Source organism: Colossoma macropomum, unplaced genomic scaffold (assembly GCF_904425465.1).
Source record: "Colossoma macropomum unplaced genomic scaffold, Colossoma_macropomum, whole genome shotgun sequence".
In the NCBI taxonomy this organism is placed as follows: Eukaryota; Metazoa; Chordata; class Actinopteri; order Characiformes; family Serrasalmidae; genus Colossoma; species Colossoma macropomum.
The window spans coordinates 18138599-18160540 of record NW_023494800.1 but is presented as its reverse complement, the minus strand read 5'-3'; the positions used below and the strand labels follow the sequence as shown (position 1 = coordinate 18160540).

The following is a 21942-nucleotide window of genomic DNA, read 5'->3' as shown; positions in this document are numbered from 1 at the left end:
CTTCTGAGTACAACAACAGAGTCAAAAATGTGTGGATGACCACTCAGACTTGGCTGTACAAGGTACAGCAATCTATTAGGTAACTCCTATAAGGTAAAACTTACTAGTACTTTAAAAAGTGACAATGTGGCATGGACTGAGAATGACAATCTTTAGGCCCACAGATACAGTATGTTTTAATATCAGATTTATGGTATATGTTCATCCACTCTCAAATATAAAACCAAAAGACTGCAGCATAATTAAGCCATTCGGATCCTGTTTGTGGCATTCACACTTCATACGAGTTTGAGAAAGGCATCTATCTTCTTTCTGTACCTTCATTTTAGGACTCTCCCGCTGTCCGTGTGGGCCTTATGAATGAGAGGGCTTGCAGAAGGGGCGTGTTTGTTTACGGACGTTGCAACGTCATCAACCAGTATAACGAAGCGCTGGTTTTCTCCCGGGCTGGTTCACTGAATAGTCGCCGGCCGATAGAAACACAGCGAGGGTCCAAGATCTGCAGAAGGTAACGACGATTGATCAATGCGTTCAGGTTTATGTTTTGTTAAATTTCCCTTCATTCTTTTCTGAAAAAGAGTCGAGGTTTTAATCCAGTAATGTTACTACAGCAGAGCCTCTCCTGGTGCCGCCGGAGCTTTAACGCTACTGTGGATTCTGATGCAATCGTTCGCGCCTCGTTCCAGTCGGCGCTAGCTCGCTAATCTAATTCAGCGCCAGTCTTATTTAATTTGCTCGACTGAAGGTACGAATTGCATTTCATATTTATTTTAAGGCATGCTAAACGAAAATGGCAACAGGAAAGCTTGCTGAATGAATGAATGAATGTAGAGTGCTCTCAGTCTCCATGTCTTACTCATAGCTGGGTGTAATACTATAAGCTCGGTGTAAGTTAATAAATAACGACACCTACCCGACTAGTTTAGTAACAGTGAAGATCAACTGCATCCATTCTAGCTAGCTAGGAATTACTGTATGCATAAGTTACATGTTTTTTTCTGAGACTCACAGTCATCGGTCAGTAAGTTACCCGACTTCTTGCATCATTCGGTCTCTTCCAAGTTTACGCATATAACGTTAGCTGTTTATTTATTTAAGGTTACAATGTCTGTTTGGACGTTGGCTTCCATGTAACGATAGTTTCAGCGTGGTGTTTTTTTTCCACATTTGTGTGGTAGTATCACTGTTTGTCTCCCAATGTTGTTATGTTGTTAATGTTAGATATTCTCCCGAGCAGTAAAAACAATCCTAGCTAATTTACAGCGTTTGTTAGTTTAGCTGCTTCTCACACCTGCCACGCTTGATAGTGAAATTGCGTGCTTTAAAACAAAAAACGAAGTGAAAATGCATTGTATTGAGCCCGTACGTGGATTCCCGCTCTTCTCTGGCATTTTGAATGAGGACCAAAGGTGGCGGAAGCAGAGCAGGTCTCGGCTGGAAAAGAGCTGTTGCATCAGACTGAGAATGCCAGCTGAAACTGGCCAGCGCCGAATGACTTAATATGGTTGTGATATTTTTGTAGTGTTCAGGTATTGGACACGGCTGTCGTGTGAAGGTCGCTTCATCAATACACTCCACTATTACCCCTGCCTGTGATTAGACTACATTTGTTTCCTTCGTGACGAATTCCCTTCATATGACTCACACACTGCAGCTTTGGTGGTCTAATGCCAATGTAGTAACGTTATAGCTGGCATTTTTTTGGACTGATTCTCGCCAACTGGACACGTTGCTCGATTAATTCTCAGCAGAGTGGCACCATGTATCTTAACTGAATCAGGCCTTTTCTGAACCATGTGGGGTCACCGTCTGCTCATGACCACGCGCTGTGTGCTCGTAATATGGCACCAAGGGCAAATGGAACCTGTGGTTCCTCTAAACAGTTTCAGGGCAGTTGCTCCAGGTCTAAAGAGTGTACATTCTCTGTGTGTAACAAGATAAAATCAACTTTTATTGTGTTTGGTCACAGCATGTGGACTATTCAATGTCTGTGTGTGCTCGCAAAATGCAATAAACGCACTGTTGCTTGACGTCCTCTATGATACCTGCCTTCCAGCCAAGTCAACTGCTGGGTTCACAGAGCATCAGTGAAATGGTTGTACCGAAACATTACTGACCCTAATTTGGCAAGAAGTGGACCCTGAGAAAGCCAGTTACTGTGAGGATTTAGCAAATCCTGTCACACTGAGTGACTGTAATAAGGCTGAATAGGCCTTTTATGTACATCCATACAGTGTTTGACTGAGGCCCAGCAGATTTCTAGCCACCGACCACAGAAGGTGCAGGGCAGGCTTACGTTTCTTTGTTGTCAGATGAAACCCGTCACACTGGACGCAGAGAATTAGAATTTTATTTTGTAATCTTTATCTCTTTAGGTGAATCTTTAATTGAATCTTTAGTTCACATCAGTTGAAGCAGGTTCAAACTGTTAAAATATCTCTAGTAGGAGCTGTAAAAATAGCTGTAATGTGATATGGAAACGGAAACAAAACAAAAACACACTTCTAATTGAAGTCTTCTGTCTAAGCAGGTTAGCAGGTTGGTCTTTGCGTAATCTGCTTAAGGTGCATAGCTGCATTTATTTTGAGAAAAGCCCAGTGAGTCACTCCATGGTCCTCATCATCCTCTTCATCTTTCCCTATTTCTGCCTGATCTGCTTGTTTCAAAGTTCAGCATTGTAGTTGTTTATAGTTAACGGGTCACTGGAAAAAAGTTTCAGACACAAGGCTTCTGTACGTTGGGTGTGTTTATATTTATTGGGTTGTTGGGAAAGTATTGTTGGTGAAACAAAGCAAGGTACTTCAGCTGTGATTGCTAAGAGTAACGCAGACATTAGCACAACTTTCTCATGGTCTGGTCCAGACGTAAAAGAATTAGACACATGCATATCACCTAGACGCCCTCGTGGAGACCACAAGAAAGAGATTAGCACAGTTGGGTCCAGGTGACGCAGGGTGGCCTATCTTAGCCGTGCACTCACTGTATCCCCAGAACAAAACACTCTAACCCTTCTGAGAACCTCACACACGCTAAGCGATTAGCGCTGGTAGACTCTCACCAGGAGGAACGTTCTCAAGGCTATGGGTGGCTTTGCACTCCTTAACCTTCTGCTTTCTGGTAGCCACCTATGCAAAGGGAGGAAGACAGCTTCGAACAGCAGGACTTACATACAACCATGAGAGCTTTTTTTAGAATATTTGCTTTATTTACAGTGCGGAAATCGCGCTGCATGCTTTTTGTAAGCACTGCATGCTCTCTGGAAGAGTGCAGGCTGCGCCACTGGGCAGTGAATGAAGGCAGTCATTGTATGTGTTGTGTAAGGCCCTAGTGGTGGCTTAAGCGTTCAGTTCTTGCCCAGACTGATCGCGATCAAACCTTTAAGTCTCGCCAAATGCTCTGCCAAGAGAAACAGCCCATCTTACAGATAAAAGGTTCTATTTCAGCCTCTCCATTGTATGTGGAATTTAAGGGATGTTTTTCTTGCTTTTTTCCAACTTTCTTCTTTGTCCGACATGTCTTTGATCCACGGACAAAGTACAAGACATTCCACAACTTTTTATGAACCCATTTTTAGCGTACGATTGAAGCTGTTTAAGTTTTCACATCCTTACTGTGGAACAGGTCATGTTAGGTTTTTGTCTGAGTAATTGATCTCCATCATTAGGCAGGAAGTCAGATTTGGGGAATTGCAGCACTGTTTTGTCTCTGTTTTGACATGAATGAATATCTCCCCACCCTTTCTCACCATTTTCATTTCTCACAGTCCCGGTTCGGAGCTCTTTGTCAAAATTCTGCGTAATCTTAGTTGGACTGGCTCAGTTGCTGCCATACAAGGTTGAACGGTGTCCTTTTCCATGCCTAGGCTGGAACAATGACGCAGGAATAAGGTATACTGACATTGTAAATGCCACCAATAAGAACAGGATGGCCTTGTTAAGGAACCAGACACTCTTTCTGTAATGTCAATATTAGTGAACCCCAGGCTGCTCAGTCTCTTAGAGGGTCGTGTGAATTGATATACTGACAGTACGGGGAATCAGGCAGCTGTGCTGACTTCCCCTTGTGTGCAATTCCCATCCTTGAACTCTCCATGAAAAGTATTCATTTGGCTGCCTTGGTTTATGTTATCATTTTAGACTGTTTTTACACAGCCTCTGATAACAGTATCAAAGCCTGAAGTGTTGTTATAGGCGTGATGGTTCCAGCTGGTCAGATATCCATGGTGAAGGCTTACACCGAACAGTGTAGAGTTTCACTCTGTTATCAGTTACTCTGATGACATTGCAAGACTTTCCTTTGTGGATCACATCGACTACTGACCATGACTTGGTGGTGCATCTTTTTAGGCTTTGTGAATACGAGCATATATGTATTGGTTTCTCTTTTTTACATCTTGTATCTTAATGGTGTTTGATGTAGGAGTGGACAATGTGATGATAGTTTGTTGTTATTTTGAAAAATTATGTCATTTTCTAAGCATATTGGGGTATTGTCTGTACTTAAAAGACACTGAACAACTATTTTTTTTGACAAATAGAGCATATTTAGTCCTGTTTAATGGGATTTAGTGCATTGCAGTATGTAAATTTTTAAATAAGTATATTTGTAGTTTTTAATAGTATTTTTAAAATGGGCTGTTTTGCTGCTGCATTAAATATTATGATGAATATTATCAGTTAGTTGTTAAAATGTCTTCAGGTATTGTGATGGGATATTTCCACCATATCACCAACTCTTAACCTTTTTCAGAATCAGAATAGTTTTATTCAACAGATACAAGATGTATAAGACATGTATCTTGGGGCATATTTTACAAAAAATCCACAAATAACATAAATGCTACATATGTGCAGTTATGTTGCGGATTGTTGGTACCTGGGGCTTACTGATTTTTATTTATGAACCTTGGGTAAAATGACACAGGGTGGTGGAGCTCGCCTAATCATCATTGTCTCACTGTCTGCTTTTAATAAAGGCCAAACATTTGATTAGGAAAATGAAAGCTGAGGACAGAGAACTCATTGTCCTGTGGAAACGATTAGCACCTTCCCTGGTCTACAGCATGAAATGCTGCTCCATTTGTGGTTGGAATTCTGAAAAGCCCTAAAGACAGCCTGGAATTAATGTGCTAGAGGTGCGGCAGACGATGATGATCGTCAGCCAGTCATGTACTGACTGGAGCAGTTATGTAAAAAGTCAAGAATGCATTTTTTTTAAATAGAGTACAGCTAAATCACGTACTGTAATACAGGAAACCCTCTCACACACCTACACACACCCACCCAAATTAATCCTGTCTGCCTCTTGTGTGTCAATTTTTCTTAACCAGGTGTGTACCTCTGTGAAACCTCTGCTTGAGATTCATCACTTTGACAACAGAGAACTCCAGCTTTTCCTGAACATCTCAACTTAGTTCTAATACTACATTCAGTCATGGTGGATAAAATGGCCTCCGTAGGGCGTATGCTGCTGCGTCGCCGTGTACTGGACTGCTCGGGGGAGGAAACCCGCTTTGCCCGTTGCTTGTCCACTCTTGACCTGGTTGCCCTGGGCGTGGGCTCCACACTTGGAGCTGGGGTGTATGTGCTGGCTGGAGAAGTGGCAAGGGAGAAGGCTGGCCCTGCTATCGTTCTTTGCTTCCTAGTGGCAGCCCTCTCGTCTATGCTGGCAGGACTTTGCTATGCAGAGTTCGGCGCTCGAGTTCCTAAGACAGGCTCAGCATACCTCTACAGCTACGTGACGGTGGGAGAAATCTGGGCCTTCATTACTGGCTGGAACCTCATTCTCTCCTACGTTATCGGTGAGTTTATGTGGAACTGCTACAACCACTGGAGGGTTTAAGCTTCAAGGGAATACATCTCTGATATATTAGGAATCGGTGCAAAGAAATACACTCATATGAGTGTTTCTGTTGTTGTTCAGAAGCATCACTTATTCATGTTGTTCTACTAAAGAAAATTGTTTTGGTCAAAATAACTTTGGTCAGTCTGTAACCGTGTCTCATTATCACATTTTCCAATACAGCCTTCCAAAGTATATTGAACACCACCCAACTACATTTTGTCCTGCTTTAACAATATCCAGTTTCCATTTTGTCCCATTTTAATAAATTCCAGTGAGAAGATATTTGATATTGTTATAAATTAAAAGGGGCACACAGTGATGCAAAGCATCACTCTTTCCTTGTGGCTTTTTCCGTGATCTAAACCTTCACTTTAACCAAGTTCATGAGGCACTTCACGTCTAAAAACAACAAAAAATATAAGATTTAACATTCACTTATTAAGTGCCTTATTTGAATACCCAGTGAAATAAACAGATGTTGTGACGAGTCGGAAATCCATATATTCAAAGAGACATTTTTAATATAGTGTAAGGCCTATCACAATCAAACCGTGTAGGAATGTAATCACATAACTAAACTTTATCCATATTATTCAGTCCTAGTGTTAACAGTTGTAGCTAATGAACTTTCTTTCTTTAGGTACTGCCAGTGTGGCTCGAGCATGGAGCTCCACGTTTGATAACCTGATAGAGCAAAAGATTTCCAGCTTCTTCAAATCTTTTATGGCCATGAAAGTTCCAGGCAATGTGCTTGCTGAGTACCCAGACCTCTTCGCACTTGTTCTCATTCTGCTACTGACTGGTGAGCAAACCATTAAACTGCATGTAATTTCTTCACTCATCTTATATTGTAATTACATTGTACATATAACTTTGTGTAGAACATAAAAGTTATATTTTCTTGAGTAAGCCAGTAGGAGATAATGATCTGTACTCTCTGTGTATTCTTTAGGTCTACTTGCATTTGGAGTGAGTGAGTCTGCGCTAGTAAACAAGATCTTCACTGGCATCAATCTGGTGGTGTTGGGCTTTGTCATCATGTCTGGTTTTGTAAAGGGTGATACAGCGAACTGGAACCTCACCCTCGACAATTTTATCAATGATACCAACGTCACATCACCAGAGTGAGTTCTCCTCATAAACACATTAAAAATCTTTTTTTATTGTAACACTTTGTATGAACTACCAACAGTGTTATTAGTTTGTCATTAGAATTTTATGTTTACGGTTTTAGAATGTACTCTCATTTTCTCAGGAAAGTGGAGAACTCATTTGGCAGTGGAGGTTTCGCACCATTTGGCTTCAGTGGCATCCTGTCTGGTGCTGCCACCTGTTTCTATGCCTTTGTGGGTTTCGACTGCATTGCTACCACGAGTAAGTCACTTTGTCCTCATCATTTTAGCATCCAGACAAACACTGCCCTCCTTCTTTGCTGCATCTATGTATGTATGTCACTTTATTTGCTTACATGACTGTGTACATATGCATGTGGTTAACATTGACCCTATTTTGATTTAGGTGAGGAAGCCAAGAACCCAATGCGTTCCATCCCAGTGGGAATAGTGGCCTCTCTGCTCATCTGTTTCTTTGCCTATTTTGGTGTGTCGGCTGCGCTTACCCTCATGATGCCCTATTACAAGCTCAACACTCAAAGCCCCCTGCCTGAGGCTTTCAGTTATGTGGGTTGGGCACCAGCCCGCTACATAGTGGCTGTGGGTTCACTCTGTGCCCTTTCAACCAGGTGAGAGAGAATGCACTGGTCTTTATAAGTTTGTAAGTCCTTGGGCAGGGGCGTCCAGTTTCAGTGCTGGAGGGTTTAAGTTCAGCAGTTTGATCATGTCCTTGTGCAAAAACACCTGATTTAACTCAACAGGTCGTTACCAGGTTTAGTAGGTGTGTTTGAGCCTGGAAATCAGTATACTGTGCTGAACCGCAAACCTCTGGTGTCAGAATAGGACACCTCTGTCCAAGGTTAGACAGTGTCCTCATGCAAATATTGCCCGAAAATATTGGTGTGACTGTTTCATACTGTTATGCCTATTCTGGATCAGCAAAGTTCACTGCAATGTGTGGGGGGTGTTTTTTGTTCTTCAGTCTGTTGGGCTCCATGTTCCCCATGCCACGAGTGATCTACGCCATGGCAGAGGACGGGCTACTGTTTCGTGCTCTCTCTAGCATGAACAAGCGCACCAAAACTCCACTGCTGGCCACTGTGGTGTCTGGCTTTGTAGCAGGTGAGAGGAACTTTGTGTGTTCAATGTCTTAACATCTGTTTCCATCTGCAGATCATGGAAAACTGAATTGTCTTTGTTGTATGTAAACATATTGAAGTTTCAAAACATACCATTCACCCCCCAATATATATATGGAAACTAAGCTGCAACAATAGCCTGTTTCGAATTCCTTGTTTTTGTGATGCCATGAGAACAAACACATTTACACACACTTTCCTATTTAGCCTACAGCAGTTTAGCCCCCACCTTTTCACAATGAAGGTAAAAGTAGTGTTTGAGCCCGCACTGCTTTTTGGATGAGACACAATGCAGGGCATCCAGTCAGAACAGAGGTCATTTACATATGTCAGTAACAAATACAGCCTGTTTTAATTTTAAGGGCTAAAGCAAGGTTAAATAATTGTCATCTTAATTTTTTTCTGACCGTTTTTGGTACATAAAACAACACAAATATCATAAGTAAACCTCAGGGAAAAAAACAAAATACAAGGAAAATGTAGGGTATGGGACCTTTAAGATTCACTTTATTGTCTATCATCATGATGGAAATTTTCCCCAAACAGCTCAATTGCATGCCAACAAACAATAACACCCAGTACAAAATGTAATTCAAGAATACACCTTACCAATTAAAACTACTTCAAAATACACTATCAATTAAAACTCAGCACAGTATAAATTTGAACTTCCTAAAACATCACACTACAATACAATGCAAGGTTACAATGCATTACAATACATTGCCTTACTTTGCCTTACAGTACATTAAGACACAGTAAATTCATAAAATTTGAAATGTGCATTTCATTAAATTGAGCTTTTATCTCCTGTAGCACTCATGGCTTTCCTCTTTGACCTGGCTGCGCTGGTTGACCTCATGTCCATCGGGACATTGCTGGCATACTCTTTGGTCGCTGTGTGCGTTCTCATTCTCAGGTATGCCAGAGATTACATAATATAATCTGCACATCATAAATATGCAGAGTTACGTGTCCAAATTGGCTGACTTGTGTGGGTGTGTTTAGGTACCAGCCAGGCACTCTGAACTCCTCCAGTCAGAGTGAGAAGCTGGTGGAGCTGGTCGGAGGAGAAAAGGTGGCTGTTTCTGGAGACAGTGGAGATGAATATGGTCCAGACTCAGAGGATCATATTCCAAGGGAGAAATTTTCCGCAAAACTGCTCTTGGTTCCCTCCAGGGACGTTCCAACCAAGATGTCTGGAACTATTGTCTATGCCACGACCGCAATTATCTGTAAGAATTTTGAGTTTGGATTTATGAATTCATACCTTTAATAGGCAATTTAACAAAGGTTATCAACAGTATGCAAAGGCAAATTGAGGGTGCTTTTTGGTTTCTTTGCACAGGGTAGGATAATCATTTGTTTGTTTAAAGTCAGTCTTGCTTGTGCTATAAATGGTCTGTTAGATCTTGAGGTCATTTGATCCAGACAAATCCATCAGGAGCCATGAGTAATCTTTGTGTACTGTCTCCTCCACAGCGGTGTTGATTACTTTGCTGTGTGTGGTGCTGGCTGTGAATCTGGATGAGCTGATGGTGGGCCAGCCCGTATGGGTAACTGTGTGTATCGTTTTGGCATCGCTCTGCTTCTTCTGTGTCATCATCATCTGGAGGCAGCCTGAGAGCAAGGAGGCTCTCACCTTCAAGGTACTTCATCAGGCTGTTTTCATTTGCATGTGAAATATAGCCATAAAAAAGGATTTGTAACAACATGTTGACAAATCTTCCCCCCACTTAACGACTTCCCCACCAAATCAGCTTAACCATTTCGTCTGTTATGGTCCTGTTATTTAGTAATAGAACTGAGTTAATCTTGTTCTGCTGCAGGTGCCTTTGCTGCCCTGGCTGCCTCTGTTCAGTGTTTTTGTCAACATCTACCTCATGATGCAGCTGGACCTGGCTACATGGTGCCGCTTTGCAGTGTGGATGGGCATTGGTGAGTAGTCAAGTTATATAAACAACAGATTGACCAAAACGTGGTGCAATCCAATAAAACAATAAACAATTCAACTCAATTGAGTTTAATTCAAAGCAATTCATTCCTGCTTCACCTGTACAAAAAATAATGAATTGAAATATTCTCTGTATTTTTTGGAATTTACTCATAAAATATAAATACATTTTCATAGTGGCAGTTACTTCAATACATTTAAGGAGAAATCAAAATTTCTGCACAATTCAATTGTTGAGATGTAAACAAAGTCATTCAGAGTGGTTTGATGTGAAATTGTATTGTAAAGAAACTTACTAACTCCATTTTTAACAATGGAGGTGACAGGAACTAGGGTTTGATGGCTACAGCACCAATATTTCTATTTTATTTACTGTCCAAAATGACCAGTAAACCTTTAGATATCTTCTGAGTTTTTATATTTAATGTTGACAATGATAAAATTGTGGTAAATCTAAAAAAAATGCCTGGTGACTATTGCCTTACAAATACCTAAATATACCCCTCCGCCATGAATGGATTTAAAGAAATATGTTAAAAAGGGCAACAATTTTATCTGAAAATTATTGTAAAACAGTGTTTTTGGCATCAGGTGGCATCTTCACGAACATTTTGTGTAATAACTTTCTGTGAGGGGGCTTTCAGGGGCATTAAACTCTTCACATGTCTGGTTCCCATCACCACCACTGTGAACAATTCTGACTCTGTCAGCAAACAACCATGAATGGCTTTGTTTACTTCTCAATGATTTCATTAATGCAATATGTTGGAATTCCATCTCCAAATTCTTCCTTAATTCCTAACCTCCATGCTCTTTTGCTTTTCTCTCAGGTTTCCTGATCTACTTCTTTTATGGCATCTGGAACAGCACAGAGGCCCTGAACAGTAACCAGCGCAAATACGGCTCAAGCAACAAGAATAAGAGCCCAATCTACTTAGGAGGTGATGAGAGCGAGGCAGAGGGGATTTCTCCCTGATAAAGACGAAAGCAGTTTGTCTCTTCCATGAAGTACTACAGCTCCCTAGTGAAGACTGCAAATTCAGTGTGACAAATCTAAAGGTCCAGATTCTTAATCTATAGGACATTTCTCCAAAGCTTTATTTAAACAAAACTAGATTGCACTCACTCATAAAATGGATAGAATTAAAAAAAACAAAAACACAAAGCAGAAATTTTACTTGACATTGGTTAGCCTCTGCTCATGCTTATTATGCATTGTGCACCTCAAGTACAGAAAAGATTGGTCGTGTGTGCTGTAGCTTTTGGAGCTGCTGTTGCAGTACTCTTCAGTACTGTAGAAGCCCATGTCTGCGTAAACAGGGTATTTGTGAGCATGTGGCGATTGTTGTTTACGTAATCTCGCCATAATCACATTGTCAGTTAGGACCAAGGCCTTTCAGCTCAGAGCTGCTACAAAGTCCAAAATGGTTTCCATCCCACCCTGTGGTCTCTGTGAATATGACTGTGCAACATTATAGTGTCCTCTTGTGGCTGATGTACAGACTGCAACTCCAGAACAATGCTAAATGATGAAAGCAGAAATCAGTGCTGGGATATTTTAAGTTCCCACATGAAAAGAAACATATGATTTAAGATTTTATTGGCATACTGAAAAAGAACATGCAGAGATCTAGCGGTAAAGCTTTTAGGCTTATGTGTGCAGTTAATCCAGTATTAAGACATAAGACTGGGCTGTGCATTTTAGTACATTTCATTCAGTACAAAAACAGACAAATCAGCATTGGAAAACTGCAGCACTCTAGTATATGATGGATTAGTACTGTAGAATGTCTGGGCATGACTGTGTAGATGTGTGTGTTGGGGTGAGTGTGTGAGATAGTGTGTGTGTGTGTGTGTGTGTGTGTGTGTGTGTGTTTGGCAATGGAAGACTGTCCAATGTTAGCTTGTATAGTATTTCTGTCTAATTCTGCTGTTTTTAATGCCCTTTCTTAACCAAATGAAGTGTCTACCAAAACAGAGTTACGCTATAGCAGTGTTCCTACTGGAGTATGAAGGCATAGCCAAAATTCAGTACTGGAATTTTTGAAAATGAGCATTTTGTTAAAGGGTCCATATCATAGAAAACCAGATTTCCTTCACTTTTTTGAAAGAAAGGATGTGTAGATATGTAAGTTTTCAAACTGTACCTTCCGCTTCCCGGACCATACAGTCTATATATGGAAGCAAAGCCTGTTTGGAGCTTTTTGTTTTCCTGAGGTCGTTAAAACTGATTAATCTATTCTCTCATAGTTTAATCCCAGCAGTTTTAGCCCTGCCCACCTTCAGCCCTGCTGAAGTTAAAAGCAGTGTTGCAGCTTTTTAAAAGAGGCATAATACAGGGCATACAGTCACAGACTACAGACTACTACACAGAGTTTATTTACATACAGTGTTAAGGGAACAGTAACAAAAACAGCCTGTATAATTTTGGAAAGTGATAAAGAGAGGTTGGAAAATTAAATTATGGCTGTTTTTGGTACACAAAACTACATAAATGTCATAAGTGGACTTCAGAGAAAAAATTCCAGAAAAAAAAGTAAGATATGGGCCCTTTAATTGCTATATTAAAGCCTTATAGACTGGAACCCAGTAGAAAAGTTGCAGCATGCTGTGCTGCATTAATCTTTGGGGGTTTAAACCAGTTGTGATATAATTTTTAAAAATACTCCAGCATAGAAACCCTGTTTTGTGAATATGCTCTGTTTCCTGAACCTCCTTTCTTATTATTTTGCTTTATAAAACTGTAGAATAACTGGTAAACAGTCATTTGAAGACATGCTGCAGTAAAACTAAAGCAAAAGTTGAAGTCCCATGAATTGGCTATGAATGGCCTTTGTATCATATCTCATGGTATAGATACTTGTGGTTTCCATTGAAACTTTTTTTTTTGCTGTTGACCTCATCTTTATCTATTCATTCTATTTTGTAGAATTATTTTAATGTAGTTGAGTGGTAGTTTACTATTGTGCATATATATATTTATATATATATATATATATATATATATATATATATATATATATAAATATTGAGCTATGATATCATAACAATTGATTTTCTTTGCGTTTTTGTTTAGGTTGGTCAAATACTTTTATTGTTATTATTATTATTATTATTATTCATGCTATTATGTATTACTTCTTTAGGTGTGTATTTTTGTATAGCTTTACCATCCTAATTGTGCGTGTACAGAAAGATGATGTTCTATGCATGTAAATTTGCAAGTGTTCACAGATACGTTTGTGTCTGCTTCAAGGCATTAAATTTCACAGCAGTGGTTTGTTTCAATTTGGAGGTTTGTGTCTCCAATAGAACAGTGCCTGAAGTTGAAATTAACCCTCAAAGACCCGACTGGCTGGTAGATGTCAGCACCTTCCACGCCACATGCCTTGGAGATTCATTCATAGAACTGTTGCTTAGATGTTCTTTTTTTACAGTACATACTATACCTTTAATATACTGTATTTTTGTTTGTCACTGGATTTTGTACACTGTAAATATATGTCATGTCAAATGGAGCTGTATTTTAAATGTTCTCTTTTTTTAAATAAAATCATTACGTTTAAATGGCTTCGCAGTATCTGTCATTTTCAACATTGGTAATATAAAAACGCACTTAAAACATCAAGGATGGAGTTGCATGATATTTCAGTAATCATTTTTCAAGTCACATTTTATTGGTATTACATTTTGACTTTTTTACAAGATCAATAAATACATAGTTCATAGTAATTTCAAAGTGTTAAATGAATAACGTATTGGTCAGTAGTCAAAAGATACATCTCAGCAGCTACCAGTCTCAAGTGACAGGTGATGGAGATGAAAGAGTGAAAAAAGCTCCCAAGAAGATTCATTCTGAGCATTCATTCAAAGGCTGATAATGGAAGTTAAAACTATATTAAGGGGCGAGATGCTAAAATATATAGATTAAGATGTTACACGTGCAGTTTCAAACTGTGAAAGGAATGTCAGATGACCGGGTTTGGTTTCCACGCACAGCTGTGTGTGTTCCACATTTAAAAGTTTGCACTGACTTTCCCATTAATAGGTGGAAGTCAGAGATAACAGTAAATCAGTAATTGAGGCATTCAAGAACAATAGAATTGTTCCGTAAATCATTTTAAATACATAAAAGCTGACATATCATTGGACAAAGGTATGTGGCAATGACATCTGTAATGGGGCTATATAATGGGACAAGAGCTTTCACATTAATTCAGTGTAAAGTTCACTGGATGTTTTTAAGAATTTAACAAAGGATGTGCTTGACTAAAAAACACACCAAAGCTTTTTAACTGTTCGTATTCCTCTAAAATAATCAGAATGAGAGCCTGTGTGGTACTGTGCAAACATCAGACGCCACCCTTCATTTATTTTATTTTCCAATCAAAACAGCTACTTTTTTTCAGTGTCAAGAGAAAAGCAGTAAACACATTTAACTAAAGATGACAGAAGCCTAAATATAATCTCAGTTTTTTCAGTATTTAGTGTGTCCACGCTTTGCTTTTATTACAGCTTCAATTCTTCGCAGGGATATTTTGCCACACCTCCAAAGTTCACTCTTAGAAGCTGGTTGCATTCTGCTTCACACAATCCAGTAATCTAAAACACATTCACTGATGTTGAGGTCTGGACTCTGGGGTGGCCAGTCCGTTGTTCTGACAACACCAGCAGCTTCTTTGATTAATTTTGCAAACTTTCTTCTCTTTTGTCTCAGTAACAGCTTCTTGAAAATTACACATCTTTTCAGACCCATAGCGTTGAGTCGTCTTCGCACAGTGGAAGGATGGACAGAAACAGCTGGGGATTATTTCAGATCTGAAGCAAGAGTGAGGCCTCTTTCTTAAAGATGAAAGCTTAAGTGCTGTTTATCTGATGGTGACAGTTGTGGTGGTCTACCAGGTCTTACCCAGTTGTTCCCATTTTCTCCAGTTTTGGAAACACTTGTTTTTTCACTTTGCTTTAACTCTTGCCCTTGATATGCAAGAGGATCATTTTATATGTAATCCCTGAAAAATTAAGTTAGTAGCCATTTTGATAGGAAATTAAATAAATGAAGGGTGGTTCCTCACTTTCATGGTATTGTAGGTGCTAAAAATGTTGGACACAATGCATTTGTTTAAAAAAAAAAACTAACAACCACAGATAACTTTGATTTGATAGGCTATCCCCTTTCATGTCCATCCAAGTCATTTTTATTGGAGGGGAAACCGCTGATGACTGAACTGGATTTGTGAACTTTGCTTCTGTCTTGGGATTAAAAGACTGGGACCAAGTCAAGGAGGCAATGCATTCATATATTCAAGCAGTTCTCGTCCTGGTTTCATTTTTCCATGCAAGGGCCAAAAAAAACCCAAAGCCCGTCCATTTTAACGTCCCAAAGTTCATTGCTTTGTTAAGTGGGGCTGTTGTTGCACTTTAAACTGATATTTGCACACAGTCAAGCATTAGGAATCAGTAGTGAGGTTTACTTGAAGTAAACAGGAGAAGCTGAAGCTTAGAAGAAGTGTCCTAAAATGTATCTTTGTGATTAATGCATTGGGGCACTGTTATGTTCTGCTGTGGTCAGGAAGTCGTCGAGAAGGAAGAAAGGAGCAGTGTTAGATTGCCAAGCTGAGGGAGCACAATATGACTGGGTTTTGCAGAGGAGGAACATGATACACCTGCAAGTGTTGGTCGATCAACAGAGGCAGCGGCGGTCACTCTTGGTCACTTCCTCAGACGAGTGGACAACGTTGGGCACAAAGCCACTCTTCACACCCTCCCAGCCTTCCTGGATGGTGATGTCACCCCGTTTGACCAGCTCGAAGATGTCTCGGGTCAGCTCAGTGAAAGCCCTTTCCACATTGATAGCGTCGCGTGCTGACGTCTCCACATAGCGCATGCCGTACGCTGATGCCAGCTTTTCCGCCTCCTGCTGGCTCACCTGCCGCTGCGCCTCCAAGTCACACTTGTGGCCCACCAGCAGGAAGACAATGCTGTGCGGCTGCACGTGGCTGCGCGCCTCCTCCAGCCACTCGTGAACATTCTGGAAGGAGCGCCGGTTGGTGATGTCAAACAGCAGAAGTCCGCCCACAGAGTTACGGTAGTACGCCCTGGTGATAGACCTAAAATAGACACATGGAGGAGAAGGTCAGGAAGCAGAGTCACTAGGAGGTGTAAAAATGCATCAGTGCATCAAGATGGATTGATCTGAAGGTGGCGATTCTATGGCATCAGTTTTTGAATGTTAGAAACAATACATGGGCTATTTTTTGTAGACATGGAAAAAAAACAAAAATAAAAGCTTGATGTATTGTTTTCATCGTCTATATGTTCCTCCACATTCACATGTATGTGATCACTGTATTTTTAAAAACAATTCAGAATCATACCAAAATAATTAAATCCACTGATTTATGGCTCCATAGGCCATACTGTTCTATTCTGTGCTCATGAGACTGATTACGGTTTCTATTTCCATCTGTTGTGCTGCTAAATCAGAACCAGAAAACTTTTAGGAAAACTACACACAACAGTGGCTTAGCAATGACTCACAGGCTAAATGCTACAGAACATGTTCGATTCCAGCTGTCAATACCGGTCACATGATTTTACACACTCATGAGTCTTTATTCTCCAAATAGCTGTTATTTAAATATAGCCTGTACTGTGGTGGGCAGAACCTTTAGCATCCTAACTAATGTTATGCTAGCATTAGACCAGCGGCTACAGCTCAGCTAGCTTTCTGTCACTCCATCACCAGTCTTTAGACCTTGCTCTCTCAGTAGTAAAGATGAGTTTTTACTGTCTACACATGTAACAGTAGAGCAGACGGGAATAATCATGTACTGTGGTGTTTGAATCTGTAGGCCATTAGATACTTGGACTAGAGGAGCCAGCTAGCATTAGCCTACCTAGGAAGCCACAGATTCAAAAACCACAGAACAGGTTTAATTTTGGCTTTCTGTTCCTCCATACCAGCTGCATGATTCTGGTTCCTCAGATTGAATGCTGATCAGCTCCTCCCTCCTAGTTAGCACCACTGTTTAACATTTATTAACTGTTGCTAGATTGATGGTTTGACGTTTATTGACGGTGCGCTGCTTTCATTTATTTAATGATCGTGTAAGTGAACTAAACTTATTTGATTATTTTGCGATTTCAGCAAGATACAGTGGCACAATACTGACATGAACGTAGAACCAATCAGTAAATAGCTGCGCCATTATGTCATCCCACCATACGGTTCTGTGGCCCCAAGCACGGTTAGCTAACTGTGGCGAGTAAACTGCGCTGAGCATGGCCTGTAAGCATTGTGTCCCATGTGCAATTGCCACTAGAACAGTTACTCTCTGAGCTCAGAACAGTTCAGCCCTAGTGGAAAAGAGGCCCCCGAGTACAGGCCTGTGGACCGCTAGAGGGTGCTTCACGGCCCACTTGTAGTCTATAGCCCAGAGGTTGAGAAACCCTGCTGTAGAGGATGTGTTATTTTCACTTAGAAAATCAATCATGTAGTTTGACCAGGAGGAACTTTTGCACAAGAGGGTATATGTCAGTTCACTGAAATATATGCAGTGTGTAAATTAAATAATTAAAAAATATATATGTAAATATATTTTGCATATCTGCCAATGCTGTTACATAAATATTTATAAAATGTAGAAACTGGGACTCAGCTGCATTAGAATCACAGCGACATATAACAGTTATTTCTTTAGGGTTACAAAAGCAGTAAAATGAATAAAATTGCTCACATTTTAGTGCAGCAGCATTGCCTAAACATTCCGCTCTTCCACAATACAGTAAACAAATTCAAATATCAAATATCAGTTTTAAATATTAGTCCAATCTAAACATCTGTCCAAAACTCATATTTTTTAGTTGTAGGGTCAGAGATTTATATCTACTGAGTGAAAATGAAAGGGGAGTGATGCACAATGAAGGGGTTCAAAAGACAGCAGAATCCATTTCAAGCAAAAACTGCTGATTGTGAGTGAAACAGTATGAAATTAGAACACAGAAAAGAGGAACCAAGCAGATGACAGCCAGGTGTAGCCTAAAAATAAGATGAACAGTTTACAAGACGAAAGGGAGAGTACGACTGGCTTTCCACAAGCATTATTTCTGTCTGAGTTTATGAGTTATAACAATGGAGCCTGGAGGCCAGACTGAACTTTACTTTAATCATAGGACAGCCACAGAAAGGGCTACTCGGGTGCATGTAAAATGTCAGTGGATATCATCAAACATACCTGAACCTCTCTTGTCCAGCTGTGTCCCAGATCTGAAGTTTGATGCGTTTGCCTGGCTCTATCTCCACCAGACGTGAAAAAAAGTCCACTCCAACTGTGGGGTCAGACACCTGTGCAAAACGGCCCTCTGTGAAACGCCTGATCAGACAAGACTTCCCCACTGTCGAGTCGCCAATGACGATCAATCGAAACTGGTATAGCCATATAGCTTCCATATCTCATGAAATCTGTAGAGGAAGAAGAGAAGAATACGAAGCATTCTGCTTTTGAGTGATTATCACCAGACCACAGTCCACAAATATTTGAGCATCATAATCTTTGCGCAGATGAACAATAGTCATATAATTTAGTTATTTTATGCATTTTCGCCCTAGTTCTCATCACTGCAATGTGCAATCTGTATTTAACACTACCTTTATCTGCTGAATCCTTTTACCTTTCACTGTAAACTTTAAGGAAGTGAACCAAAACAACCAAATTTTATGTGACACAAGAAAAGAGAAGAACCAGTGTTGCGAGAATGAGATGAAATTGCAAAACACCATGATCTGTAATATATTTTATATATAAAAATTAGCTTTAAAATATTTTGTCCAACAACAGTATATAGATTATTTAATTTTAAAAAAAGATGGGAAAAATCATTTTTACATGTGTATCTTGTTGCAGTAATGAGAATTTGGTCACTTAATGTGACATAAAATCAATTTAAAATAAATGAAATCACTCAAGTGTATTCTTAATTACTCAACTAGGCATCAATGTTTGTGTATCCAAAAAAACAAAACACAAATATATGCGTCAGTCATTCTAGTTTTATCAGGTTGAGACCCAGTATTTGCCATGTTTCGTTTTATAGTAAATAATAACTGTTAAATATACTACAAACACATATAACATTTATGATACAAACACATACTTATAATTGCATTAAGGCAAGTAGTTTGAGACAAAGAGACAGAGAGAATGTTTGAATATTGACCTCAAAAGCAAATGGAAAATGTTAGTGTTTTTCACATCTTCATTTAAAATGGCTTGTATTGCAAAATGTCCTTTATTCTGCCACATAAACAGTATCTCTGGAGCTTCAGCAGTAACAAGTAAATAAAGCCCTGCGGTTAACGAAGGTCTTATAGTAGTTTTTAATGCATTCCAAGGCGTGTGGGGAGTAACCAAGCCATCGTATCATGTCTATTTCGGATTATAATCTAATAAGGTTTCTCGACAACATTAGAGGTCCAGGATGTCAGAGCTGCTAGCGCATCTACACGAGCTTTTTTTGGTTCGAACGTTAACCTAACTGGACATGACTATACTGTCCGATGTATCCTGGCTGAAATTCATTGCATTTCGATTATAAACTGTCTCAGAGCATTAAAAATCGCCGTATGAAGTAAAAGCCGTAAAGGAGGCCTGTACGTGTGTGGGCCAGACACTAGGCTAGGACGAGCATGAAGTTGGCTTCTCGTTCTAATTTTCCGTTCCACCTTAAATGGTGCATCAGTTACATTGTGGTGCCTCGGACACCAGAGCGTAATTGCCGCGCCATTTAAGGTGGAACGGAAAATTCGAAAAGAAGCTGACGATTAAGGAACCGACCTCAGCTTCGACTAGGCAACACACATCTAGCTACAGCTCTCTGTTATCGCACACGACGGAGTAACAGTGGACTGCAGGTACCTCAGTTAAGCCGCTCAGTGTCTTGCGATGGCAAAACCCATGGTCTTCATTGTCTTCAGAGCTGGAAAATCAGCAGTGCAGTCAGTGCCGTTCCCAGGCAAAGCATCCAAGGCCACCCACCCCGAGCACGTTTGTAAGGAAATAATATGCAACTAGTTTCCGCTTTAAGGGTGCAACCAACTACCAAGAACAATCGTGCAGGCCGTTTGCATTAGCAACGATCGCCTTAAGAAATCCCCCAAACGGCTTGCAGAATCGTGCTGCCAATCTCATGATAAAGGATGAAAAGATGTTTGTAAAAATGTGCTGATGAAATGGCAGGATCATCAGCATCATATAGCCTGACTCATCCCTCATCAGTACCATTACCGTAATACCCACAATGATGGCGCAGACCAGCGTTGACTCGGTGTCGTTGTTTCTCCTACATCTGTCCACTGCCCTCATATTAACCGCCGGGGAGGCGATGGGAGGCGCTCTGAGAGCTACTACAACAACGGTCGACCACCAGCTTCACTCTGTCAGAAAGGGGTGCTCGAGGCTTTGTCCAGATGGTCTAATCGATACAGGGTCATTTAGGCGGAGTGTGTAGATCTTTTAAATGCATTACAGCCAACGCATGTCGTGAAAGAGGGAATGTTAATCAGTAAGCTAGAAATAAGGGTAGATGTGTATGTAAATCTGTTTATTGTAAACAGCATAATGATATCTTGTAATTATATAATTTGTACATCTAGAAATGATGCACGTAAATGTAATGAAGTGGCATTACATTTCCAACACACACACACACACACATATACACACAGATTGTTTGTGTAAGTGGATTTTGTCTAGATATATGGCAGTCTGATCTGATTACACACACACCAAACCTAAGATGTCTCAACATCTCAAATGAGGTAAAGATGGGTGACAAAAAAGAAAGAAAAAACCTGAATAAATAATGTGAGAAACATTTACCTCATGATGCAGTTAAGCAGTTAATATCCTGCTATGCTCATGGCATATATGAAAAGGCTGAGCAGGCCCAGTTCACCTCTGTTGTGGATCAAGAAAGCAAGGAGAAAAATACCTAAGAGATTTTAAAAAAGGGTTCATCATTGGGGCACAGATGGCAGGAGCTTCAATCACAAAATCCTCAACTGACTACTGTTTCAGAAGGAACAGTGACTAACATCTGCATTTAGTTCTATGAGAAAGACATCAGTAGTTTTGGAAATTGTGGTAAAATTGTAATGTTTGTGCATTAGTGCGATATGTAAGGAAAAACAGAAAAAGTATCTTCCTCAGGTGACTGAAAACAGTGAGGGACCCTCTACAGGGGCTCCAGTGGCTCTGTTACACTAGGGAACATTTTGCTTTTTGATTTGGGTTCATTTGTCCCTGTAAAGGGAACAGTCACTGCAAATCAATACAAAGTTATTTTGACTGATTACCTTTTTATAACCTTTGATTAAACACGTCTATTCTGATGGGGCGTTTCCTTTCATTTGTCACCCATCTGCAGATACCTGCAAAAAATAGAATATGGGTTTTATTCACTGCTAAGGGGACCAAATTAAGGGGACAATATTCTTGTATTTTGTTTTTCCCTTTATTTGATTCCTTTAGTCCACTTTTACCATTTGTTTGGTTTTATGTACCAAATCAGCCATAATTGTATTTAACATGACCATTTTCTAATCTCTCTTTATTCTTTACAGTTCTATAGGGTGTTTTTATTCCTTTACCTTTAAGACTGATATATGTTGCCCTGTATTGTGACTCATTTGAAAAGCAGTCCACACTGAAACACTTCTTTGATACAGTAATAAGCTGTGGTACTTTCTATTGGCAGGTGACTGTACCTGTAACCCTAACCCCTACATTTCACCTTGTGAAAATAATACTTTTTACTACTAATACAATTTTTTTAATACTAATACTACTTTTTTTGTATTTGTATTTTTCCTAATATTTTTAAAGATTCTTATGAT

The 21942-nt window shown here is 39.9% G+C and overlaps 2 protein-coding genes across 2 annotated transcripts; one reads left to right on the top strand and one right to left on the bottom strand.

Annotated features, from left to right (window-relative positions):
• The first annotated feature begins 381 nt into the window (after window positions 1–381).
• slc7a3a (solute carrier family 7 member 3a) lies at window positions 382–12935 on the top strand. Its single transcript, XM_036587830.1, has 12 exons — window positions 382–508; window positions 5330–5800; window positions 6485–6646; window positions 6797–6968; window positions 7100–7218; window positions 7363–7585; window positions 7939–8078; window positions 8912–9014; window positions 9104–9330; window positions 9578–9744; window positions 9925–10033; window positions 10880–12935. Exons 2-12 carry the CDS (start codon window positions 5434–5436, stop codon window positions 11023–11025), a joined length of 1935 nt encoding a protein of 644 aa, XP_036443723.1. The 5' UTR covers window positions 382–508; window positions 5330–5433; the 3' UTR covers window positions 11026–12935.
• Window positions 12936–15174: 2239 nt separating this feature from the next.
• On the bottom strand, window positions 15175–20389 carry rab39ba (RAB39B, member RAS oncogene family a). The gene is made up of 3 exons (XM_036587828.1): window positions 19964–20389; window positions 18284–18510; window positions 15175–16156 (listed from the first exon to the last, which is right to left on the bottom strand). The coding sequence occupies exons 2-3, from the start codon at window positions 18496–18498 to the stop codon at window positions 15730–15732; spliced, it is 642 nt and encodes a 213-aa protein (XP_036443721.1). The 5' UTR covers window positions 18499–18510; window positions 19964–20389; the 3' UTR covers window positions 15175–15729.
• Between the last annotated feature and the right edge of the window lie 1553 nt (window positions 20390–21942).

Excerpts from the sequence above, each read along its gene's own strand:
- slc7a3a (XM_036587830.1), top strand. The coding sequence starts at position 5,434 with ATGGTGGATAAAATGGCCTCCGTAGGGCGTATGCTGCTGCGTCGCCGT. Across the intron at positions 8,079-8,911 it reads GGTGTCTGGCTTTGTAGCAG|CACTCATGGCTTTCCTCTTT; the intron begins GTGAGAGGAACT and ends TATCTCCTGTAG. Across the intron at positions 9,745-9,924 it reads AGGAGGCTCTCACCTTCAAG|GTGCCTTTGCTGCCCTGGCT; the intron begins GTACTTCATCAG and ends GTTCTGCTGCAG.
- rab39ba (XM_036587828.1), bottom strand. The coding sequence starts at position 18,498 with ATGGAAGCTATATGGCTATACCAGTTTCGATTGATCGTCATTGGCGAC. Across the intron at positions 16,157-18,283 it reads GCTGGACAAGAGAGGTTCAG|GTCTATCACCAGGGCGTACT; the intron begins GTATGTTTGATG and ends TGTCTATTTTAG.